Source organism: Portunus trituberculatus, chromosome 46, assembly GCF_017591435.1.
Source record: "Portunus trituberculatus isolate SZX2019 chromosome 46, ASM1759143v1, whole genome shotgun sequence".
Classification (NCBI taxonomy): domain Eukaryota; kingdom Metazoa; phylum Arthropoda; class Malacostraca; order Decapoda; family Portunidae; genus Portunus; species Portunus trituberculatus.
The window spans coordinates 30,069,667-30,096,572 of record NC_059300.1 but is presented as its reverse complement, the minus strand read 5'-3'; the positions used below and the strand labels follow the sequence as shown (position 1 = coordinate 30,096,572).

Sequence of the window (26,906 nt, the reverse complement as noted above, 5' to 3'; positions counted from 1 at the left end):
ACACCAGTTTCTAAGGCCGTACAGAATCACCAATTAGAAAGCAGAATGAATATTGAAACGCTGAAGAGGTAAAAAGATGTTTTCACGATTTTAGGGATAGATGGACAAGATTTCTGCATTATTAACAGAAGAAACGCTCGTGGGAACATGGCTAACTGTCTCCGTAACCTTTAGAAGTAGTCGCAGCGAGAGCAAAGTTTAAACAATACTTATCAGTGCCTAAAATTTACCGATCTGAAAGGTGTTATAAGTGACAAAACTATTTATTTATCCTTTTACTTGTGGTTGCTGGAGAAAAAATAGTTTACAATCGAGTTTAATTAGTAGAAAAAAGTATATGTATTCTCCTCACGGAAAGAGATGAAGATAGAGACAGTGGGAGACTTGTAAATTGAGGTTGGTTGGTGTAGTATGGGTTGCAACAGTACGGGTAACAGTAGTAGGTGAGGTGAAGGAGACAGGGAAGGGGGGGGGGAACTAGAATGCAAAGAAAGGACTAGAGGAGAGAGGGACTGGTGGAGTAAGTGAAGGAGGAGTCAGATTACTAATAAAAGAGAGAGAGAGAGAGAGAGAGAGAGAGAGAGAGAGAGAGAGAGAGAGAGAGAGAGAGAGAGAGAGTATTTCATGAACTTAAGAATGGGAGAGAAGATTATGGATTTCGAGTTAGAAGTGGTAATAGTAGTAGTAGTAGTAGTAGTAGTAGTAGTAGTAGTAGCAGTAGTAGAAATAATAGAAGTAGTAGTAGTAGTAGTAGTAGTAGTAGTAGTAGTAGTAATAGTAGTAGTAGTAGTAGAAATAGAAACAGTAGCAGTAGTAGTAGTAGTAGTAGTAGTAGTAGTTGATCGCTACAGGTGAAGCCAGCTCAGGTGTCCGCTTGCAGCACTAATTGGAGCCTGACTGAGGTGTGGAGGCTGGCTGAGGTGTGGAGGCTGGCTGAGGTGTGGAGCCTGGCAAATGAAAAGGAAACAGGGAAATGAAAGGGAAACATGGAAATGAAAGGGAAGAGTGAAAGAAAACGAGGAATGGGAGTAATTAGTCGTGTGGAATTGAAATGAAAGCTGTTTATCTATTTATTCATGTATTTATCAACTGGTGTATTGATTTGAGAGAGAGAGAGAGAGAGAGAGAGAGAGAGAGAGAGAGAGATCCGAACTACTTATTTTCTCCTCTCCCTTTCTCCTCTCCCCTTTATCACTCCATCATCCTTCCCTCTCCCCTCTCCCCTTACTCTGTCCTCTTATCCAAGTGACATTCTCTCTCTCTCTCTCTCTCTCTCTCTCTCTCTCTCTCTCTCTCTCTCTCTCTCTCTCTCTCTCTCTCTCTCTCCTAATCATGGCACGCACTCTCCTCCTCCTCCTCCTCCTCCTCCTCCTCCTCCTCCTCCTCCTCCTCCTCCTCCTCCTCCTCTTGTATTCTTTAATCATCGTCTCTGCAAAGTTGTCGCTTGCATATTTTCTTTTATCTTTCTTTCTTTTTTCTTTCTTTTTTCTTATTTATTACTTTCTCATTAAAAAAAACGTCCATTTTTAAAGATACTCGTTTGATATTTGTTTAGTTATTCATTTTCATGTATTATTTTATTTTTGTATTCCTCTTCTTCTTCTTCTTCTTCTTCTTCTTCTTCTTCTTCTTCTTCTTCTTCTTCTTCTAACTTTGGTATTTCCAGCTATCGCATCATTCCTCCTTTTATTCCTTGTTTTTATTTCCTCGTTTCCTTTCCTCGTTCATTATGGCGCCTTTTATATTGCTCTTTCTCCTCTCTCTCTCTCTCTCTCTCTCTTTCTCTTTCTCCCCCTCCCTCCCTCCCTCTCTCCCTCTCTCTCATGTCTGTCCCCACCCTCCATTCCTCCCTCCCTCCCTTTCATAATTTTTCTCTCTCTTCGTCATCCCTCCCTCCCTTCCTCCCTTCCTTCTCTCCATCTCTCCCTCCTTCCCTCCCTTCTCTCCCTCCCTCCATGGAGAGTCATAAAGCTGGAGGGAAGGGAGGGAGTGCGGCAGTTGGAATTGACTGGAGAAAGCTTTTGTGGAGGGAAGGAAGGAAGGAAGGAAGGAAGGAAGGAAGGAAGGAAGAAGGAAGGAAGTAGGAGGGAGAGAAATGAACAAAGGAAGTGATTAATGTTCTGTAAAGTGTACGTAGATGAGAGTGAAGGATAATTGGAGAAAGTGAAGGAAGGAAGAAAGGAAGGAAGAAAGAAAGGAGGGAGGGAAGAAATGAGGAAAGAAAGGAAGGAAGAGGGAGAGGAATAAACAAAGGAGGGGATTAATGTTCTTTAAATCATGCGTAGATGAGAGTGAAGGATAATTGGAGAATGTGAGGGAAGGAAGGAAGGAAGGAAGGAAGGAAGGAAGGAAGGAAGGAAGGAAGGAAGGAAGGAAGGAAGGACTAATTAACAATAAAGAAATAATTAATGAAAAAAAAAAAAGAATGTCAATGTTAAGTTTTTTTTATTCATGTCTCTCTCTTTGTCTTCTCCTCCTCCTCCTCCTCCTCCTCCTCCTCCTCCTCCTTCTCCTCCTCCTCCCAAAAATCACTTCTCTCTTTCTCTTCCACCCTTTCATCTCCCTCCCCTTCTCTCCTCTCTCCCTCCCTCAATGCCCCTTCTCCTTCCCTCCCCGCCTCTCCCCCTTCTTCCCCTCCCTTCCTTCCCAATCCTTTAGGCCCATGCACCCTCCCAGTCTCCTCCACTCATTTCTACTTTCCTCCCTTCTTTCCTCTTCATTTCTGTCCTGTTTCCTCCATTCTCTTCTCCTTTCCTCCTCCCTTCATTCCTCCCCAAACTTCACTTAGTCATTCTTCTTATCGCCCTCCTCCTCCTCCTCCTCCTCCTCCTCTAATGGTCTCTTTTTTAATGGTCTCCTTCCTCGCCTCGTAATTTTGGCATTAGTTTAGTGTGGTTTGTTGTGTTCACGAGGCCTCTCTCTCTCTCTCTCTCTCTCTCTCTCTCTCTCTCTCTCTCTCTCTCTCTCTCTCTCTTCGGTAATCTCATCGGTATATCTAATTTATATATATCAGGCCAGCATCTCGCGCCATCTGTCGGAACGTTGGGGAGAGAGAGAGAGAGAGAGAGAGAGAGAGAGAGAGAGAGAGAGGAGAGGGAGAGAGAGGGGTGGGGGCAGTAGGTCGGTGGATGGGTGGGTAGGAAAGTCATATCCATGGAAATTTTGAGATAGGCCTTTGAGGAGCCAGTTTTGTGATGAGGGAAAGCGAGGCAGGAGTCACGGTGGATTAAGAGCTGCTGGTTGGTTCTCTCTCTCTCTCTCTCTCTCTCTCTCTCTCTCTCTCTCTCTCTCTCTCTCTCTCTCTCTCTCCCCGCCCCTCCCTCCAGAAAAAAGAATAGAAATACTGAAAATTCATAAATAAACAAACGAGAGAACAAAAAAAGCCTTTCACAACACAATAAATTAATAAAAAAGATCGTAAGAATATTATGGATTTTTTTTTTTTTTTTTTTTTTGTTAATAAAGTGAGAGAGAAAAGAACATAGTGAGTGTCATAATACCTGAATGTGCAGTGAATGAGTCAGTAGTGATATTCCAAGGGGATTAGTTTGAGGGCACCTTCATTAAGTGCTTAGCTGGTGCTAGTGATGGCGTCAGGGAGAGAGAGAGAGAGAGAGAGAGAGAGAGAGAGAGAGAGAGAGAGAGAGAGAGAGAGAGAGAGAGAGAGAGAGAGAGAGAGAGAGAAAGGAAATGAAGCATGAAAGATGAGAGAAAAGATAAACAAGGGTTGGTAATAATAAAAAAAAAAAAACACGGACATTGGTCAGTAAAAAAAAGACATAAATAAATAAATAAATACATGAATAGAAAATAAATCAAAATGAATACAGGCGAATTACAAACCCAAGTTAAACCCACACACTTCACTCCTCTCATGTTAAACCCACACACTTCACTCCTCCCTCATGTTAAACCCACACACTTCACAAGGACGACTACAGACTGAGAATGTGACGATTACCCCTTCCCTCCCCACCACCACCACTACCACCACCACCCGCCACGCCGCCAGGAGTCTGCAGGGGCCGCGTAGTGCACCGCATACATGACGTGGCTGGCTGAGTGGTGGCTGGCTGGCTGGCTGGCTGGTGCTCGCTGTTTAAAGTCACTGCAGCCATAAACGTGCGTAACATACCAAGCGAGGCGGCGGGGAGGTGTTTTAGTGGTGTGTGTGTGTGTGTGTGTGTGTGTGTGTGTGTGTGTGTGTGTGTGTGTGTGTGTGTGTGTGTGTGTGTGGAGCTAATGCCTTCATTATGAGGCGTCGCTTGTTCATATATGTTAAGCTTAAAGGCACACTGACGAAGGAAAGGTAAAGGACAGATGAAGCTTTTGAGACACTTCGACTATGATGAAAAATAGAGAAAAAAAAAATTGTTACACGCGTTGATTTTAAAGGATAGTGAAGAAAAAAGGAAAATAAGACTCGACCATTTCATTGCTAAACATTATTTTTTCCTCTATCTTAAGACATTTTCAGACATTTATTCTTATACTATAGCGTGTAAAATAGTACTTCACTCAATAGAATATAAAACTAGTCTATTATTTTCTCTCTCTCTCTCTCTCTCTCTCTCTCTCTCTCTCTCTCTCTCTCTCTCTCTCTCTCTCTCTCTCTCTCTCTCTCTCTCTCTCTCTCTCTCTCTCTCTCTCTCTCTCTCTCTCTCTCTCTCTCTCTCTCTCTCTCACACTGGCTACAGGGAAATAAAGAAAAGAAAAAAGACTAAACACTAAACAAATCTATAGTCAATATTTTTAGAGGTTTCTTAGCCTTTCATTCGGTACTGACAGATTCCAGTGGTAGTCATAATGGTTGCCAATGGAGTTTTCATGATTCTAGGTATAATTTGAGAGGTTGCTGTACTGAATATCAAACAACATCAAAGGTATACCGACTAATTAAGGGCTTCGAGGCTGTTTTCATTTTTCTAGTCATAATTTCAAAATATTCTTCACTCTAAGTATGGAAAACACCTTAAGAATTTCAATTATCGCCTTCGTGACCTTAAAAAAAGCTGTTCTGATGACAAAAGGAGGCATTTCCGAACCCCCGAATCTAAAGATGTTCTCAAAGGCAATAAACCTGAAACCTTTATCGGTGTTTGTACTTCCTCTTAACCCCTTCAGTACCATGACGCGTTTCCATATTCATTCTACTTACGATTTAATGATTTTATAAAGCTTCAGAAACTCATGCGGGGGATTAAAATAGTGAAGACTGTGGGCATTAATCTTCTGACTTTTATTGACCCTTCTAATATCAATAAAATGGTCTAATCGTACACCGATCTCAAGGTAAAAATTGTGCCCCAGTATTTAAGGGATTAAAAATTCTTAGAAATTATTCAGACGATTCCCTACCTTCTTCTTTATCTCCTCCTTCCTATGACTTGAATTAATTAAAGAGGGAGGTTTCAAGACATTTATCCCATTCTTTTGGCTAACTCTCTACCATATCTGTGGGCCTTTTTGTTTAACTCCTTCAGTTCTGGGACGCATTTTTACTTTGAGTTTTGGGTACGATTGGGCGATTTTATTTGCATTTGGAAGGGTTTAAAGAGGTCAGAAGATTAAAAGTAAGAGTCTTCACAATTTTTAATCACCACATAAGTTTCTGAAGCTGTAAAATCATCAAAGAGTAAGTAGAACAGATTTGAAAACGTTGCATGGTACTGAAGAGGTAAATCGTTTTGGTTTATCCCGTGGCCACTTTTCCTCTCTCTCACAATATAGTGTCATAGTATCATCAGGGGTAATAATGTCAGGAATTTAATGATGGACGGCAGGAATGATGACAGCCCTAATACAATGACTGTTTGACTCGCCTCGTTACTAGGAAGCGTCATAGTAGCTCAAGAGGTCACGGAATTTCACATACATCAAGACCACGCCACTTAATGATGTCAGGAATTTAATAATGGAGAGAAGAAATAATAAGAATAATGACAGTGCTAATACAATGACAGTTTTGACTCGTCTTGTTACTAGCAAGTGTCGTAGCAGCTCAAGAAATCACGGAATTTTACGTACATCAAGACTGCGCCACGTAATGATGTCAGGAATGTTATAATGAAGGAGTGGAATGGTGAGGGTGGCGGTGTTGATGCATTGGCAGTCTCTCGTCTCGTTACTGTCCAGCGAGTGTTGTGTTGAGGTGTGCAGACGACCACTTGTGTTGAGCGGGGTTACTGACCTCTCTCTCTCTCTCTCTCTCTCTCTCTCTCTCTCTCTCTCTCTCTCTCTCTCTCTCTCTCTCTCTCTCTCTCTGGTTGTGTTCGTGTTTGATTAGATTAAAACGAGAAAACAGAGAGAGAGAGAGAGAGAGAGAGAGAGAGAGAGAGAGAGAGAGAGAGAGAGAGAGAGAGAGAGAGAAAGGCGTTTATCACAGGCATGCCAATTACCTCAGGCACATTTGGGGCTGAAAAACTGTGTCACCTATCTTTCTCATTTATTTGTTTATTATTATATTTATCCATGTTTCCACCTACCTACCTACCTACCTACCTACCTGCCCCTACCTACCTGCTTACCTACCCCTACCTACCTGCCCCTACCTACCTGCTTACCTGTCCACCTGCCAATCAACTCCTACCTGTTCTTCCTGTTCATTTTATCTTCAGTTCTTTTGATTTTGTTGGTGTTTGAAAGCTGTTAATTTATTTTATTTATTTATTTATCTATTTATGTATCTATCTATCTTATTATGTTCTGTTTATTCATTTGTTTTCTATTTATTTATTTATTTATTTATTTATATTTTTGTTTTTGTTTTTTGTGTGTTCATGTTTTCGAAAGAGAATTAACAAAGTAACTCTAGGAAATAAATTGATCCTTTTTTTTTTTTTATTACCTCTATTTATTCTTTCTTTGTCTCCTCCTATCTTTCTACCTTTATTCATTTATTTATTTGTCTTTTCTTTCTTTTTTTTTCTGTATGGGAATTAAATCAGGAGTGACCTTTCTTTTTTTTTGTCATTTTTCTTTCTATATTTTTCTTTTTGTCTTTCTTTCTTTTTCTTTTTTCTTTCTTTCTCTCTCTCTTTCTTGGGTGGGAGAACTATCATAAGTATTTTTTCTTCCCTCTTTTATCCTTCCTTTGGTCACTCTCCCCGATGAAATAAAAATAAATAAATAAATAAATAGATAAATTAAAAAAAAAAATCTCAACTCTACGGCACCTCGCTTATAATTTGAAGTTAATCCATTCAGCGCCTTTCCCCTGAAGGTGTCTCATCCCTGACGCTCTGACTGGTGTGGCTTCCCCTTCACCTTCACGCCTTCAGTACTGGGACACATTTCTACATTGAGATTTGTGTACGACTAGACCACTTTATTGACATTAGGAAGGGTTTGTGGAGGTCAGAAGATTAATGGCCAGATTCTTCACTATTTTAACCCCCACATGAGTTTCTGGAGCTGTATAAAATGGCCAGATAGAAAGCATAATGACTATGAAAACGCGTCCTGGTACTGAAGGTGTTAATGGCGCTGCCTAGTGTAAGGTTAGGGCACTTTGAATCACATCACCGCCAGGAAGAGAGTTGTTAGATCGTTAATAGATAAATAAATACAGTTTCGAATCATCAGTTTTACATGTTGCTGGTTAAATTCGCCCTGTGTTCCTCAGATAGGTTAAGAAATGCCTTAGTTTAACTTGTAATTAATAATGTTGTGTGATATTTGTGTTCTCTCTTCTTATATCATTCGTTTTGTAATCCATTCATGTATTTGATTTTTTTTTTGTGTCTTTCTTCATCTTCTGTTCTTTATATCATACGTTTTTTTTCTATTTACGTATCACTTTTTATTTTTCTTCTTCCCTTCCAGTATTGCCAGTATATGCCTCTATAAAGCTCACTAGTTTTTTTTTTTCCTCTTTTCTACACCAATTTATCTAACTTATTTTTTTGCTTTCATTTTCACGTTTTGGAATCGTATACGAACACTGGTGCCCTCTTGTTAGCTTCCTTGTTTGTGTATCCGTGTGTCAGCCTTGATTTATCTCCATTACATATGCGTTGCTCATTTCCTTAGCTGTCACTCCCCCTGCTTAGCCACGCTCGTCACTGCCACGCCCTGGTATACGTGTGCTCGCCCTGACGCACCGAACAGCAGGGCAGATTCAGGGAGTAAAAATCGCGTTCCTAAACTCACTTCGTCGCCGGCTGCAGTGGGAGTTAGTTCGGGTTTCCAAGATGACTTCGTGACTGTAGATAGTTTGATAAGGGTTTTGTCTTTTAACAGGTGGAAAAAGTACTTGTAATGATGTTATTTCTGTGCTCCAAGGATTTTTTTTTTTTTTTTTGCGATTCTTGTGAGTTTGATTATTATTCCACACCTTTGATTGGTAATAAAAAAATAAAAAAAAACTACTTGCAAAAAAGATAACCTAACCTAACCTAACCCAACCCAACCCAACCCAACCTAGCCTAGCCTAACCTAATCCAACCCAACCTAACCTAACCTAACCTAACCTACGTAAAAAGATATTATTTCGTGGTTTCAAAAGTGTTGTTATGATTCCACTTGTAGTTTGAGCATGACATTCGTAATCGCTGAAAAACCCTAAGAACACAAACTCTCACCGTTACTTTGAAGAACAGTGAGACAAGAGAGTGTTTTCATCTTGCCAGTGGTAGTTTAACATTGACCCTACCTCTGGAACTGCTAAAAACACCCAAAACACCACGACTCATCAGCTCCGTGGCCTTGATGGTGGGGAGGGTGGATACTGAGATGAGAGAGAGAGAGTGAGTGAGAGAGAGAAAGAGAGAGGGAGAGAGAGAGGAACGTTTCAGAATGCAGAACTGGAAAAGATAAGCAGACGAGCGGTGTTGTGGCGGTGTGGTGGTGTGGCGGTGACTCCCTGGCTGGCTGGCTGTCTGGGTGTCTGGGTAGGTGGTGGCGAGGCAGTCAGGGTGGGTGTGTGTGTCTCGGAATTATTGGGTCGCTGCAGGGATGAGAGAGGTAGGGGAGGAGGAGGAGGAGGAGGAGGAGGAGGAGGAGGAGGAGGAGGAGGAGGAGGAGGTAAGGCTGAAGGAGGTGCTGCTGGTGGGGGTAAGGAAGGAGGAGGAGGTTGGAGAGCTAGAGAGGAAGAGAGAGAGAGAGAGAGAGAGAGAGAGAGAGAGAGAGAGAGAGAGAGAGAGAGAGAGAGAGAGAGAGAGAGAGACATTGCATTCCCAAGGTGTCGTGAGAATATACACATTTTTGGTTCATTACTAGGGCTTCTTAGTACCTACTGTGTGTGTGTGTGTGTGTGTGTGTGTGTGTGTGTGTGTGTGTGTGTGTGTGTGTGGCGCCAGGGGGGTAGAGACGGACGGCCGGGTATCGATCAGTCTCCTCCTCCTCCTCCTTCTCCTCCGCCGCCGCCGCCGCCGCCGCTGCCTCCGCCGTCGACCCCAACACCCTCGGCCTCTCATTACGACCACCTTCTCTCTCTCTCTCTCTCTCTCTCTCTCTCTCTCTCTCTCTCTCTCTCTCTCTCAATATTGTAGTTTTTCCTTTTTCCTTCCGTTTCTTTTTTTTTCTGTAGTCCACGATGATAACAGAAAACGCGGGCCTTGACACCTCTTGGCAGGCTGAGGAGTGCCCCCTTGACCCAGCTCCAGCACTCCTTTGGTTCAAGTTTCTCTTTCCCTCCTTCCTCCTCCTCCTACCTCCTCCTCCTCCTCCTCCTCCTCCTCCTCCTCCTCCTCCTCCTCCTCCTCCTCCTCCTTCTCTTCTTTCTCTCTTCTTGTTTCTGTTTTCTTTGTTTTTCTTCTCTCCTTGCCTCGATTATTGTGTTTACGTGGTGTTTTGTCCTCTCTCTCTCTCTCTCTCTCTCTCTCTCTCTCTCTCTCTCTCTCTCTCTCTCTCTCTCTCTCTCTCTCCAGTCAGTGTTTGCCCGTACTGGCTCTCCGGAGTGGGTTCCCTTGTCACTTCGGAGGTTAGGAACGCTGGTGGTGGTGGTGGTGGTGGTGGTGGTGGTGGTGGTGTAGGTGTAGGTTTCCCAGGAGGGTTATACGCAGAGGGTCTATTTTTTGTATATTATTTTTTCCTCCTTTTTTTTTTCCTTTTCTTTTTTTGTTTCTCTCTCCGCCTTCGTTCAGCGGTCGCGTGTGTGAATTTTCTTTTACGTCAGAGATTATATTCATGTTTTTTTTTTTATCCTTTTGTTAGTTTTGTTTTCGTGTTCTTTTTATTTGTTCTGTTTTTTTTTTCTCTCGTTTTTTTTTCATCGTTATTTGAATTCTGGGATGGGTTAACGAATGTGTTTTTTTGTGTACCTAGCGTAGTCATCTTAGCGTGTTTTTTTTTTTTTTTTATAATTTTCTTACTAGTGTGCTGTTAAAGAAAACGGTGGAAGTTTTAGGGCTGACTTAGGTAAAGAACAGCGCGATGATTCTTTTTATTATATATTTTTTTTTTCAAGTTACTTTGATGTTTAGCTTAGAAGTATTTTTTTTATCTCATACTGCTACTGCTACTGCTACTACTACTACTACTACTACTACTACTACTACTACTACTACTACTACTACTACTACTACTACTACTACTACTACTACACTTACTATCTCTCCATTGCAAAGAATAAGAACACAAATACTCACAAAACAATTTAACTGAAAACAAAATCAAAGAAATCACTCCAAGAAACAAAATACGAAGATAAAAAAAGAAAGAAAAAAGGAAAAAAAAGAGACCAATTATTTTAAAAAACAAGAAAATAATCTCCATAGGTGTTTGTACCATCTTAAATACCCTCACCCGATCAGTGGACCTCCCCCACTGGTACCATTAACCACTAGAGCCTCACAAAATGGGCAGAATGTATCCCTTCCCAATATTACCAAAATGCGCCTGTAATCCTCCGTCCATTATTAATTATAGCAATCATCCTTTTCTCCTTTTTTCCCTCCTCTTTTTACGAGTTTGGGAGTTTGGGGATGGGTGTTGAAGAGAGAGAGAGAGAGAGAGAGAGAGAGAGCTGCTGAAGTCTATGGAAAAGTTATCTCGTTTTTCATTTACGTTCCCTCAAGTGTTGTCATTTCATCTCTCTCTCTCTCTCTCTCTCTCTCTCTCTCTCTCCAATTATTATCGAAGAATCAAAGAATACAACAACAATAACAATAACACACACACACACACACACACACGCGTCAGAGAAGGAAGCGGGAAAATAATAGCAAACAACGTGAATGGGGAAAGAAAGAAGGAATGAGAAGGATAGGAAAGGAATGGATAAAGCTCCACAGACAGACCAAAATAAACTCATCTCACCACCACCCCCACCCCCACCCCCAACAACACCACCACCACCACCACCGCTCTAAAACAAGGTAGAAGACGTGTAGCTCGCCTTTATATTTGTGTGCATTGACGGAAGACATGTGGCATTTACAGCGAGTGTTCATAGACAGACTTTGGTTCAGCTCGAGTCAGTGGTCAGTGATAGGAATATTTCGGTACCGGTAGAGAGAGAGAGAGAGAGAGAGAGAGATGTTTACAAGTGCTCGTGTGTGTGTGTGTGTGTGTGTTTTGATGTTGTTTGCAATATCTCCTTTAACTGAATAATTAAAACAGTTCTTTGGGTATTTGTTACTTTCCTTCTCCACAGAACAGCTCTCTCTCTCTCTCTCTCTCTCTCTCTCTCTCTCTCTCTCTCTCTCTCTCTCTCTCTCTCTCTCTCTCTCTCTCTCTCTCTCTCTCTCTCTCATTACATTGTCAACTGTCAGTCAGATTTGGTGTAGTTAGGTTAGGTTTAGTGACGTGAGGATGATAGCAAGAGCAAGAATATGGCGCCCATCACAATAGTAGCAGCAGCACCACCACCACCACCAGCACCAGCAGTAGTGTAGCTTTTTATTTATTTATTTTGTTTACTTATTTATTTACTTATTTTAGTATTTGGTTCTATATTAGTTGGAAAAAAAAAGGAATAGGGACGTGAAAAATTAATTCTTCTTAATGTTTATCTTTTTCCTGTTTTTTTTTTATTTATTTATTTATATTTTTTAGTACCAATTATATAGCTAGTGTGTGTGTGTGTGTGTGTGTGTGTGTTTTGCCAGGAGGGGTGCTGAGGGACTGAAAAGGTCAGGTGTCCAGCGCGTGAGGCTCAGAGGGAGTGTTATGCCATGCGCAGTCACCATCATCATCATCATCATCATCATCATCATCATCATCATCATCATCATCACCACCACCACCACCACCACCACCACCACCACTACTATATCAGCCACTGTGTATATACATGAACCTATATTTTGATATGTCATGTTCTTTCATAAGCATAATTTCAAAACCCCACAAAGGATAAGTTAGATTTTCATGAACTTTTTTTTTCTCTATCACCATCAGTCTCCATGTATAGGTGTATTTAACTCTTATTTTGACATGCTTTCTCTCTCTCTCTCTCTCTCTCTCTCTCTCTCTCTCTCTCTCTCTCTCTCTCTCTCTCTCTCTCTCTCTCTCTCTCTCTCTCTCTCTCTCTCTCTCAAGTCCAATGTTTTAAGGCCACAGAAAATGAGTCAAATATTCATGTTATTTTTCCTAGTTACAATGTATTTCTTGTTGAACTATTACTAGAACCATGAAGGCACCCTCTGAAACATAAATAACTTCTCCATCTATTCAAATTCATCTAGTTAAGTGCTAGAATACAGTCATGGAATTGCTTTGAGCTGATGGCAGGATGAGACAGAGAGCTTGAATCAAAAACATCTCTGAAAACAACAATAACTTCCTTTAACATATCCTATCAATCTTTTCAGTACTGAGACACATTATCATGATTTTTTTGTATGATAAGACAATTTTATTAACATTAGGAAGGGTCTATGGAAGTCAGAATATTAATGACCACAGTCTTCACTATATTAATTCCCACATACGTTTCTGAAGCTGTCTAGAATGACCAAATAATAAGCAGAATAAATATGGAAACAGATTAAAAGTAGAGATAAGATATTGGAATGCTTTGTGATGGGGCCATGGGATTGTTTCTCGCTGATGGCAGGAGGAAGTGGATGAGAGAGAGGGGTTAGGAGGCATGTATGTGAGTCAGCAGGTGGGCCATTTCCTCCTTCTGTGGATTTGCTAAGTGAGGCGTGTTTTGTGAGTTATCCAAGCATATGATATTGAGGAGAGAAGGGAGAATAATGTTTGTGTTGTATTTGATGTGATGGAAAGAGTTTACAATATCATTTCTGGGATCAGCAGCTACATGTAGGTCTGTTGGCTTCTTGAAGTTTCCCCTATTGCTTTATGTTTTATGTTCCTATTTAGTATGAAGTGAAAGGAGAGGAACTAACAGCAACATGAGAGAGATGAGAGAGAGAGAGAGAGAGAGAGAGAGAGAGAGAGAGAGAGAGAGAGAGAGAGAGAGAGGAAATATGATGATACTATAAATACAGCTGTGATGATATAACCAACATAGCTTCTTCATGACTAGAAATTGGAAAGAGTCATTCAAGTATCTTTTTATGACCACCAGAATGTCAGCGATCCATGTTTAACACAGATCTTTTCTCTCGGCAGAGCGATGGGAGCGCCAGCTTCCTGCGGGCGGCACGGGCGGGGAACCTGGAGAAGGTGCTGGAGTTCCTCAAGACCAACACGGACATCAACACCTGCAATGCGGTGAGTGTGCATACTGCAACACTGGGGCGTCTCAAGCAGGCTTCATATCAGTTATTCACAGCTAGAAGTTTTTTTTTTTTTTTTATTTCCTTTTCTTTCCACTGGGAGTTGATAGGGCAAAGAGTGTAGATGGTGAGTGTGAGGGTGTGTAGTGCTTTGTCTGGGCTACCCTATATAGGATTGCCAGCCTGGTATGTATATAGACAGATCTCCATATTTATTTTTTCCATCTCTACATATTTATATGCAGAGTGGAGGTGGCTGTTAAAAATGAATTCTCTCACATGTTGCCACTTGCTAGTTATTTTATGTTTCTTTTCTCAGAGGAGCCAGAAATAAGTATAGCTTTCAGTAACAAGAGAAAAATCTCAACTTTGAAAGTCAGTGTTAAGAAGCCTTTCAATATCTTGTTATTTCATAATTATGTATGTATAGGATGCCATTCTAAAATGATCCAGAAAGAAGTATCAGTGCAAGTACGTATTAGTAGTGGAAACCAAGTGAGAGAATGGAGACCTGTCATTGTTTTTTGCTCGGCATGTGTTACAAATTTGAAGGACAACTATAACATATCTGTCAGTTCCTATGCTTTGTGTGTCCTGAGTCAACCCTTCATTCCACGTCTTGCTTGATCTGGCATGCTGCCCATCACTTCAGAATAAACATGCTGGTTTTCTCTTCTGTTAATGCTGCCAAACCAGTGCAGTCTGATGCTGTCATTGCTTCTGATACTTTCAGTCATTAGCTAATCACCAGCTTTCACAGTAAATTGTACATCCTCATTACGTTGCTTTAAGTTTACTCTTCTAATCACTTGACATCATAATTTGTAATAGACCAAGTGTCACTTCCTTGAAATGGTGCATTTCTCATGCCGGAGGTGTAGTGTGTGCCACAGTCTGCATCTTGTCTGCTAGGGGAAGTCTGTCACTGTATTAAAATTTTGTAACTATGAATTTGTCTTGTGTTGTAAAGTTTTTATGTAATGAACAAATTATATCCTTTGATAATGCTGATATAATTACAACTGAACTGGATTGAACTTCTGTTAAATGGTCTAATTAGCTTGTTTGCTATTGAACCCTGGAAACATCTAGCTATCTTGAAAATGGTTAAACTGTTCTTGAATTTGTTATTTCTATTGCATATTGCAATGTTGCCAAGAGTCTGGTGTATCTTATGAATTATTTGACAATCACTGGAGAAAAAAAAAGTGATACTTTTCAAAACTCTCTACCATTGTGCTTAAAAATGCAATAAACATGTTGCACAACCCAGCATGCCAGCCCCTGCCAAGAACTGACTCCCTCAACAAGGCTGTAGAAAAATACTCTGCATGTGTAACAAGATTTACTGTCACACTTGGCACCACTCACACCTCAGAGCTTCAAATTATTTCCAAGGAAATATTAACTCAAACACTTTTAATCAGACCTGCCCATTGCCTCCACTGAGAAAGTGCTGCCCTGACGTGAAGCCTTGTTAGCCAGTGATAGTGAGGCAAATGATAATGATGTCACGTTCATGGCTCCCCTGTCATTACACAGTGCTGTTGTCATTCACCCATCATGATCTGCGAGTTTCAAGTATTTTCCATGCCTAACATTGTTCCCTAACATGACAGTTTCATCAAAGTTTTATTACACATGAACATTTCCATTACTTTTTACATGTGGAATGGTTTAATTGTCATAGTTCATGATATGAAAATGAAATGTATTTTTATACATGCAACTTGATACAGTATGCATTTCCTTCTCCTCTTCTTCCTCCTCCTCCTCCTCCTCCTCCTCCTCCTCCTCCTCCTCCTCCTCCTCCTCCTCCTCCTCCTGTTCCTGTTTCTGTTCCTGTTCCTGTTCCTGTTCCTGTTCCTCCTCCTCCTCCTCCTCCTCCTCCTCCTCCTCCTCCTCCTCCTCCTCCTCCTCCTCCTCCTCCTCCTCCTCCTCCTCCTCCTCCTCCTCCTCCTCCTCCTCCTCCTCCTCCTCCTCCTCCTCCTCCTCCTCCAAATTTATTCATGCTTTTATGAAGTAGTATTAATGAACATTATTTCATGGAAGACTTACCCTTCTTAGCACAAATAAAATGATTCCCTCAGAAGTGGTGCAGCTTATTTGCATTTATATGAAGTGAATGATTTACTATTATTGGCAAAGGTTGAACAGTGTGTCGGTGATGAATGCACCTTTATGCTTGACCTAAATTAAAGGTGCAGTGTCAAGTGTGTGCGTAAACCATAAGGGGGCCGTCCCTTGGTGGAGAGTCATGGACTGCTGACCAGGAATGTAACACACTGCATTGGTACAGTTTGATATTGCTGATATTTGGACGATGATGATGGTGAAGATGATGAAGTTGATGATAGAATAATAATATTATTAATAATGATAATAATAATAATAATTATTATTATAATAATGATAATAATAATAATGATTATGATAATAGTAATGATAAAAATAGTAATATAATGATAGAGCATTTATTGTGTCAGTGATTTCTACAGATTACATGAACATTAAAAGCTTACAGAATGTGAATTTTGAAAGTTTGCATTGGTATTTTTTACATGCAAGAAGTATTGAGCCTTACAAGTTGGACAGACAAGGGGTTGTAGTATCAATTTTCACTAGTTACAATGTATAATGTCTTTACTACAATATTCATATCTCACATCCATAATGCTGTTTATTGTTCCTGTGTGTTATGTAATATTGCTTTGTGAAATAAAGTCATCTGTGTATCACCAGCATTACATATTGAATGGAATTGGTGACATGGTAATCTCAGGATGTGCTAATATATTTTCTGGCTGGAGAGTCAAGAGCAAATAGCTTTGTTAAATTCTGTGAAGTATCACTCTATGTATGATTGCTATAGAGGAGATATTTACTAAATGTGTATCCTTTTCCAGAATGGGCTGAATGCACTGCATCTGGCCAGCAAAGAGGGGCATGTGAATGTTGTACGCGAGCTGCTCCAGCGCGGCGCCAATGTGGATGCCGCCACAAAGAAGGGGAACACAGCTCTTCATATTGCCTCCCTTGGTGAGACCCTTGGTGATTACTGTTATGCTGGCAAATAGATGTTCACACTTGCCAATTAATAGTCTATTATTTCATGTAAGAAGAGTGTGAAATGTTAATATTAGCAGCTTTAGAGCATCATGGCAATATTGAGAAATCTCTCTGGAGGCAAGTTGCATTAGCTGTGAGTGGCTTGTGTCGGGACTTAAGTCTTTGTCAGGATGCTCACAGACACACGAGTCCAACACTTTGCTGTTCAGGCTAAGAGGAACACCAAGACCTGAATGGATCTTTGGTGACCTTAGCTGCTTAGCTGTCCTGTCATAACATGTCTTGGGACAGGAAGCTGTTGTGTATTTGTGCTTGTAGGTTAATACTATTTGTTCTGTGGAATGAAGAAGTTATTATGATGGTAATGATGATTACAGCTGGTCAGGAGGAGATCGTGAAGGTGTTGGTGCAGCACCAAGCTCTGGTCAACATCCAATCCCAGAATGGCTTCACACCGCTCTACATGGCAGCCCAGGAGAACCATGACAGTGTGGTGCGCTTCCTCCTGGCCAACAATGCCAACCAGAGTCTTGCTACTGAGGTGAGATGTGATGCTGTGTTCTTGTTAATCTGCAGCTTTCCTGGTAAACAAAAAGCTGTCTTGCATAACTTGCCTTAGAATGATGAAAAGAATCACTCAAAATTACTGAAGTGCATGAGACTTACCTTTGGTCAGTTGAAAAGTGCTTCTGGTTTTACGAGGCAAGCCACGTCTGCTAGAGGGGTGCTTTCACATGAGATAACGCCACGTTGCTCCACATAGTCAGAATTTGAAGCGTACAAGCACCCACATGAATATGAATGTTATAGTAAGAAGAAATCCTGTCATAAAGGAAGCCAGATTAAATAGCAAATACCGCTGCCTTACGAAGGGGGGGCATGGAGGGCATGTGAAAGCACCCCTCTAGCAGACGTGGCTTGCCTCGTAAAACCAGAAGCACATTTCAACTGACCGAAGGTAAGTCTCATGCACATCCGTAATTTTACTTCGGCAAGCCACAATGTCTGCTAGGGGGCGCAACACATGAGATTTTAAAGCCATGTGGGTGTTGTACTGAACCTTCTAATAAACCTTCCTATCACTTGAAAGCATGAAAATAAAAGTCCCATGTCAAGTAGCTTACACCTTCATTAAAGAAACAAAAACTTAGTGTGACATGTATGTAAGTCACCAATACATACTGAACTTACACAGAACCAAGAACTGCCTGTTGGAAAGCATCAGATTCCTGAATGATGTGCTTGTTGTAGTGCCGTGCAAAAGTGGTCTCCTGTGTCCAGCCAGCCTTGGCCATGATTGTAGAAATGGGCACTGCTAAGGCTTTGGCCTTGGAGGTGGATGCTGGGCGCACGCTGCCTGCCGTGAACTTTGTGGTATCAATCCCACAAATGCCCAACATAACCTTTAGCCACTGTGCCACAGTGTCCTTGGACACAAACGTATGAGGCCTGATGCAGCTTATGAGAAGTTTGCCATGGTCATTACCAAAATCCTTCCTTAGTTTGTCAGTGTATTCAATATACTTTTTCAGAGTCGTGACCACGCACAATATTGCATCCTCTGAGTAAGCATGAAACCGTATCAGTTGAACGTTGAATTTGGGTCTACAATGTTTGATATTACCACCTAAATGGACTGAAACGGAGGCCTCACCAAAATCAATTCCATCCCTCAATAGTAAATGCAAGGTCTGCACCCTGGCGGCTTGAGTCAGCGCCATCAACATCACCAACTTGAGTGTTAAGTCTTTAAGGGAGAGGCTGTGTAAAGGGTCCATGTGCCTAAGTTTCTGTAATACTGGCCGTACATCCCAGGTTTCAGCATACCTGGGTTTGGGCGGTCTCAAGTTAAAGACCCCACGCAGAAACCTGCTGACTAATGGATGGTTGCCTACTCTGCAGCCGTCCACCACAATGGCGAGGGCTGAGAGTGCTCCCCTTGCCGTGTTGACGGACTCGTAGCCAACCCCTCTGTGAAAGGTGTCAGACAGAAAGTTAATTATGTCTGTTACAGAGGGATTAAAGGGATTGAGGTTCCTTCCACAACAAAAGTTTGTCCACCTGTTGATGTGGGGATGGTACTGTTTCTCGGTCCCTGGTTTCCAGGAGGCCAAAATGATGTACGTACCCTCTTCCGATATGCCTCGTTCTCGCAGCTGTCTCCGGAGAGCCGACAAGCCATCAGTTCTGTGTGCCTCAGGATTGGATGCACCTCCGCTGACGAAGGGTGCACAAAGACCCTCTCCCGGTATCTGATGACACGAGGATTGTCGACCAGCAACCGAAGAAGGGTGCCCCACCAAGGTTGTGATACCCAAAGGGGCACTACCATCCAACCGGTCGCTTCCTCCTCCCGCAGCTTCTGGAGGCATCTAGGGATCAGAGAGAAGGGAGGAAAAAGGTAAACCAGCTGAAAATGCGCCCAATTCAGCGTAAAAGCATCAACATGCTCCGCCTCAGGGTCCGGCCTCCAGGAGCAGAAACGGTTCAACTGTTTGTTTAGGCGAGAGGCAAATAAGTCAATACAAGGTGTACTGAAGATGAGGCACAACTGCTGAAAAATTTCGACGTTAAGCTGCCATTCGTGCCTGTCATTAAAGGTACGTGACGCTGCGTCGGCTGAAGTGTTCAGCCAACCAGGAATGTGGGCCGCAGTAATCCACGCAGAGTTCCTGATGCACCAATCCCAAATGTCCAAGGCAATGTCATTACAAACAGGGGACTTAGTACCCCCCATTTCATTAACATAATTAATAGCCGTAGTGTTATCACACAAAACTTTAATATGTTGCCCTCTAAGATGGTGAGTAAAGGATTGCAGCGCAAACAAGATAGCCTTGAGTTCCAGTGCATTAATGTGCAGAGTACTCTTCTCATCCGACCACCTGCCGTTGGTAGTAACTTCATTGACACATCCTCCCCAACCCAAGGTCGATGCGTCAGTAAAGAAGGCAATTGCAGGCGCTGGTCTAAAAATTTTCCTGTCCTGAGAGTCAAATTCATTGATCCACCAATGCAACTCCATCCTAATCTCATCTGGGATAGCCATCCATTTATCAAAGTTGCCATTCACATGTTCTAATGCCATAATCTTAGCCCTTTCAATCTTCCTGTAATGCAACTTTCCAAATTCCACTGCTAGGATGGCAGCAACCAGCAGTCTAATAACCCTCGCTACTTCTCTGATTTTTGCTCTCTTTTTTTTAATCAGAAGCGAGCAGTGCTGTAAAATTTTTTCCTTCCTACGTTCTGGTAGAGTAACTGTCATGTGCACTGAGTCAATAACATTGCCTAGGTACTCAATACGTGTAGTGGGAACTAAAACCGATTTTTCCTGATTAATGCAAAATCCCACTTTCTGAAGCAAATGAAGGGTGTCCTATATAGTCATAGCACCCTGCCACAGAATTACTGCACATGAGTGAATCATCAATAAAACTAGTGATATTGTGTCCCATCATTCTAAGCTTTGAATAAATGGGTTTCATAAGTTTAGTGAAGAGGCGCTGGCCCTCAGCGACACCATTGGCAAGGCAAGTGAATTGATAAATTTTACCTGACCATCTGAAGCATAAATACTTTTGTTGCTCCTCTGCAATTTTCACCGAATAGTAAGCATGGCGGAGATCAATGGAGGCCATGTAGTCACCTTGACTAATGAGACTGAGAGCTTGATCAAAATTTTCCATCTTAAAATGTTTTTGTATGGAATGTGTTTATTCAATTTTTCTAAGTTAATTACCATTCTGAATTCCCCGTTCTTCTTTTCCCTTAAGAAAATGGGGGAGAGAATTTGCTGGATAAGTAACTTTTGAATTTCATGATCAATGATATCATGCTCCGCCTTGCTAAAATTGTATACAATGTCATCTGAAAACAAATGGGCAATCTGAGACTCATCAATATCAAGATGGCAGTGTTCCACGATGTCGAGAATATAAGGGTCATGTGTAAGTTTGCACCATTCATCTAGAAAATATTGAAGCTGACCTGCCTCAAACTGTAGGCCCACCTGGATTAGTGGCGGGGATTGCTGTGTCCCCGGCCCTTCAAGTTTTTTGACATCGAAGCTGGACGTGGAGTGGTGTGCTGGGTGTCTCCCCTCGGGCTGCCTCTGCGTTGTCCATAGGGATGATATCTCGACAAGGAGCCACGAAAAGGAGTCTTCCCGAAGAAACCATGAGGTCTAACCTCACCAGGTTGCCTAGAGCCAAAGGTCCAAAACGGGTGGTGCTTCTTGGAGGAGAACTTGCTGTGAAGTTTTTCCGCTTCTTCAATTTGCTTGGCAGATTGTGAGATATCATCACCAAACAACAGCTGGGTCATGGGTACCTTGGAAGAACACAAATGAGCATACTTTTGATTAATTTCTCTCTTAATGATGTGTCGTCGAGTCAAGTTATTCCTGAAGTTGGCGTTGCCGAGCAGTGCCAGGGCCCCATCGAGCCTGGCTACCTCCTGCGCCACCACAGAGTGTCCTTCATCATTTGCAACACGGTCCAGGATAGTCAGAGACTTCACCACAATAGAAGCCGCCTTAACAATGTCTTTGCTAACCTCCTTCAGGCGAAAGTCTGATTTCCTAGCCTCAGAGTTCAAGGCATCCAAGACCTGCACATTCAACAGGGGAAAGCACCTGACAATTACTAGTTCGTTTGGTGATGTCATCATCCAATATATCTTTGTAATCCACTGCCCGCATGCCATTAGTGAACAGATGGTTAACCATACCTGCCACGTCCTTGTCCACATCCTCGGAGACATCGTCAGTAGGGCCAAAGGATTTAGCAGCCTGAAGTAATACACTACCTGACTGGGCCTCCTCAACCAGTTCACCTTCCTCATCGCTAACAGCTGGGTCAGACCTGAAACCAGAAAAGCTCCCGGTCGAGCCCAGCGACCCTGGAGGCGGGACATAAGAAGATACAGTGTGACCCGTGTCCGCCGCCGTGCCAATTCGTGAACCGTGAGGAGGTGAGTCAGGCCCCAAACCCAAGCTGGCTCCTGCTGCCCGTCGTTCCCCTTTAAGCAAAGCCATATCATGCCTAAGTTCGGCAATAGCATCCATAACAACAGTCCATGGGTCATCATTACCTTTGTGATGTGCAGGGGTAGAAGCAGGGGTAGACTGGTTCCTGCCTTCCTCCTGCATGTTGAAGTGGCTGGCCTTATTCCCTCGCTCCGACCTCTCACAGCGGACAGAAGGGCTCCTTGACCTCGACAGAGTCCTGCCATGCCCAGATGAACGTCTAGGGACGTCAGAAGAGCGAGAAGCATGGTGATTCCTGCCTTCATTCACGCCAGAGTGGTGATGATCATCCGAGGAGGACATACCTGGCAGCCGCCACCGACACGTGTGATGTCAACACTGCCAAATCAGCTGGTGTGGTGACAGCATAAGCAGCAGCTGATTGCTTATCAACAGGGCACGTGTAACCCGCTCCACTAGCAGGGATAACGGGAAAAGGCAAGGAAAACACGTGAAGGGAAGTCGTTGCACCTTCCGCTCCTATCACGGATCACGGACAGGTGACAGGCCCGCTCCTATCTCGGATCACGGGTCAGCAGGAGAGAATCAGAACCACTTGCGACGTGTGAAAGCTACGTAGCAACTGACTGTGTGGAGCAACGTGGCGTTATCTCATGTGTTGCGCCCCCTAGCAGACATTGTGGCTTGCCAAAGTAAAATTGATCAGTATTTTTTATAAGATTATGATTTTTTAAATGAGTTGTAGATTACATAGGCACAAGCTGTCTTAAGTATTTACAAATTCTTGTTTTTATTATTTCTGAACCATTGTGGTGGCTTAGATATTTATGAATATAGCATATAGGGAAAGTTTTCATTCAAGTGTGAGAGGAAGAATCTGTTGGAAAAAGAAAGGTGGAAAACTACTGTACAAAAGAAAGAGAAATGCAAGTTGAGTTCTTGGTTCAAGTACTCTACTTGCATTTCTCTTTCTTTTGTAGCCTTCCACTTTTCTTTTTCCAGCAGATTCTTCCTCTCACACTTGGATGAAAATGCCTAATATTCAGATTAAGATGTAGGACTTTTAAAGATATGTACACAGAATTATTCACAAATTCCAGCTAAACATAATTCAGACTTTATTATTCCATGCATATGATGACCATTGGGTCATGTAGTCTATTACTTATCTTTTTCATGGATTTCTTCATTCCAGGATGGATTCACTCCGCTGGCAGTCGCCCTGCAGCAAGGACACGACAAGGTGGTAGCGGTGTTGCTGGAAAATGATACTAGAGGGAAGGTGCGCCTCCCTGCTCTTCACATTGCTGCCAAGAAGGACGACACAAAGGCTGCTGCTTTGCTTCTTCACACCGACCACAACCCTGACGTCACCTCTAAGTCAGGGTTCACTCCACTGCACATAGCCTCCCACTATGGCAACGAAAACATCGCTAATCTCCTCATCCAACGTGGTGCTGATGTAAATTATATTGCCAAGGTTAGTGACCTTCAAAACATTCTGAGACTTAATTGTTGCTGATAACCTTCACCTAAAGATGAATTTCAGGTGTATAGTTTGGTAGGAATGGGAATTATATCACTGACTTGCTTCCACAGCACCAAATTACTCCTCTACATGTGGCCTCTAAGTGGGGCAAAGGAAACATGGTGTCATTGTTGATTGACAAAGGAGCAAACTATGAGGCTAAGACCAGGGATGGCCTCACGCCTCTCCACTGTGCTGCCAGGTCCGGCCACGAGGCAGTGGTGGACATGCTCTTGGAGAAAGGGGCTCCAATCACCAGCAAAACAAAGGTATGTACAGCAGTGAGTCACAAATGTGCTTATGTGTGACTTTGATGTAATTCAGTGTGTGGAATTAGGTATCCAATCACCAGCAAACCCAAAGCACTCTACTGATATACATGGATTATGGTCTTTGTGCTCATGTGGGACCTTAATATCCTTTACTATGTTTGGAATTAAACAGACATGTGTTGAACATGTCTGTTTGGAATGACCAGTATATTTCAGTATGTTTTGAGTTACTTATAGTAGAGAGGCCAGTATTCTCAATATGGCACAAGATTACCAGTTGTGGAAAATAGTCATCGCCCATCCAGCCCCATCTTAAATGGGAAAATGCTGATGTTAAACAAAAATGATGATAATGATGAGTATTCTTAATTTTCATCAGGATTTTTTTCATAGACCACAAAGATGCTTAGTCAGGTTCTTATGAATGTTTTCTTATCGATTATATAGAATCTTTGTTAAGATGTTACTAGAATCATCAAAGCACAACTGAAAATCCTCTGTAACTAGCACTAGAGTTTGTTAATATAAGATGCCAGTTAAACTATCTATAGAATTATGAACACACCATTGAGAATCCCACCAACTTCCACTAAAGATGAAATAAGATGGCAAAGTAGAGAACACAGGCCATGGTGATGAAGCTGGAGGTGAGATGATGATGATTATTGTGTTTGTAGAATGGCTTGGCTCCACTGCATATGGCTTCTCAAGGGGATCACGTTGATGCTGCCCGAATCCTTCTCTACCACAAGGCTCCTGTTGATGATGTCACAGTCGACTTCCTCACAGCTCTTCATGTTGCTGGTAATGCATTGCCTTCCTATTTCAAATAATCCTATTGGCTTTCTCTGTGGACATTTTTTTTTTTCTTTTTGATCATCTCATAAAGAATTTGAAGATATATGTGTGTGTTCAGTTCCTTGTGCTTTATTGTATGTATATGCTTATCAGTATTTTGTTCAGTTACCTTCTCTCTCTATTGTTTAGTTAGTCATGTCATGCACAGTTGAAGTGTCTCAGTTTTTTGTCCAGCTAATGGTGCTTTGCCTCCCTTGCAGCTCACTGTGGACACGTCCGAGTGGCCAAGCTTCTTCTGGACCGTAAAGCTGAAGCCAACGCACGAGCTCTCAATGGCTTCACTCCCCTCCACATTGCTTGTAAAAAGAACAGGATCAAGGTGGTGGAATTGCTCCTCAAACATGGTGCCAGCATTGAGGCGACTACAGAGGTAAGACTCCTCCTCCTCCTCCTCCTCCTCCTCCTCCTCCTCCTCCTCCTCCTCCTCCTCCTCCTCCTCCTCCTCCTCCTCCTCCTCCTCCTCCTCCTCCTCCTCCTCCTCCTCCTCCTCCTCCTCCTCCTCCTCCTCTCCTCCTCCTCCTCCTCCTCCTCCTCCTCCTCCTCCTCCTCCTCCTCCTCCTCCTCCTCCTCCTCCTCCTCCTCCTCCTCCTCCTCCTCCTCCTCCTCCTCCTCCTCCTCCTCCTCCTCCTCCTCCTCCTCCTCCTCCTCCTCCTTCGTACTGTAATAGGTTGCTTCTGTATCAGTAAAACTGCCATAATCAGTAAAATTAATATAAATCAGAACACCAAGCAGGATTCAGAACTCACTAAATAAACTTACTTGATTTTGCCTCCTTACAGTCAGGGCTAACTCCCCTCCATGTGGCTTCCTTCATGGGCTGCATGAACATTGTGATATACCTGCTCCAACACTCTGCCACTGCTGATGTGCCAACCGTTCGAGGAGAAACGCCACTCCACCTTGCTGCTCGGGCCAACCAGACCGACATCATCCGCATACTGCTGAGGAATGGAGCGCAAGTGGATGCCAGAGCCCGGGTAGGTATCACAGGGGCATTTCCAGAGCATTAGTGGATTGGTCTGTTTAATTGCACTAAGATGATTTAATGAAGTGCTATATTCAAGACATTTTACCCCCTATTCTGGATGATTCTTTTGACTTTTTAAGGGCTGGCACACTCAATGATCCTCTTCTTTCACATATTTTGCTGCTCTTGTAGTGTTAATTTTTTTTATTAAAGACTGAGTCAGCGGTTGAAGTTGCAACCACGCCGACACCAACCCAAATATTTACAGTACGCATGAATAATATGGTGTATAATGAATAGAAAATTTATTACATTTATTCCTTTATTAACATCTAATACTTGACATGGTTATCATGGACATCAGTGAAAGCTTGAATGCACGAATTGAGCTGGGAAGACCATGGTCACCCAGGAGACTCATTCGTATACTGGTAGCCAAATGCAGAGAACATTTACCATGTAGTGACTGATATGAGGAAAAATCTTGTTGATTTTCACTCCTGCTTGCTTTAGTGTGATGTTATGTGTCCTCTCTGTCTTGTGTATGGTGGTTCCGGCCATATTTGTCCTTCAGAGGAAAACTGGGACAGCTATTGTCTACACACTGCGATAAATGTGAGAGCGGAAAATTTGCCGAAAACTGGACACCTAGCAACTAGATGTGACCTTGAGTTACTGAAGTGGTGTTGCTACCACATCATCACACATTTATCCCAAGGATGCAGGCATTCACAATTTTGAGATAGGCAAGAGCATGTTGAATATATAGCATTTACAGTTTTAGATGTGTTCACCGCACACTTTAACAAAAGGTCACAACTTCAACTGCTGACACTGTACTACAAGAGATTGATTAACATATTGATCCACTCAACCTTTTTTTTCCTTAGATTCTCTGTGGGAAAAGTATACAATGAATTATTTGTATTGCAGGAACAACAAACAGCACTGCACATTGCATCGCGACTGGGCAATAGTGATATTGTGGTACTGCTTCTCCAACACGGGGCTGCTGTTGATGCCACCACCAAGGACCACTACACAGCCCTGCACATTGCTGCCAAGGAGGGCCAGGAGGAGGTGGCCAGTGTGCTGCTGGAGCATGGCGCCTCCCTCACCTCCACCACCAAGAAGGGATTCACACCTCTCCATCTGGCGGCCAAGTATGGAAACATGAAGGTTGCTCGTTTACTGCTCCAGAAAGATGCTCTTGTTGATGCTCAAGGGAAGAATGGTGTCACTCCCCTTCATGTGGCAGCTCACTATGACCACCAGGTGAGTCCACCCTTACCTGTGTTCTTTCCTTCAGTAGGTTTATGAGAAGTTTTAAAGATATTTCATATTCTGAAACTGTGTTATGCTGTATTGGGTAAGTTTTCTGTGCTGTGGAATTTATTATTACCAACCTTTTCTATATTTCTGTGAATATTTAACATGTCTTAGTATGTTATTCTTTTATGTTTTTCTTTTCTCTCTGTGATGTTAATTATAGAATGTAGTAAAGATTGTTATTCTTTACTTTTTTTTTATCTACATTTTGTTTTGCCATTTATTACATACAGTATGATTGGGGAGGCAGTTATAGTGATTGACA

General features: G+C 42.4%; 1 protein-coding gene across 32 annotated transcripts in view; it reads left to right on the top strand.

The window, feature by feature from the left end:
• Positions 1–26,906, top strand: part of LOC123520154 (ankyrin-2-like) — a 391,211-nt gene that overhangs the window by 253,953 nt on the left and 110,352 nt on the right. For all 32 annotated transcript variants that reach the window (XM_045282141.1, XM_045282132.1, XM_045282127.1 and 29 more), the window contains 9 exons: positions 13,522–13,623; positions 16,535–16,667; positions 17,075–17,238; positions 22,883–23,167; positions 23,287–23,484; positions 24,165–24,291; positions 24,546–24,715; positions 25,125–25,322; positions 26,246–26,587. In XM_045282141.1, coding sequence (XP_045138076.1) covers positions 13,522–13,623; positions 16,535–16,667; positions 17,075–17,238; positions 22,883–23,167; positions 23,287–23,484; positions 24,165–24,291; positions 24,546–24,715; positions 25,125–25,322; positions 26,246–26,587 — 1,719 coding nt within the window. The remainder of the gene's footprint in view (positions 1–13,521; positions 13,624–16,534; positions 16,668–17,074; positions 17,239–22,882; positions 23,168–23,286; positions 23,485–24,164; positions 24,292–24,545; positions 24,716–25,124; positions 25,323–26,245; positions 26,588–26,906) is intronic.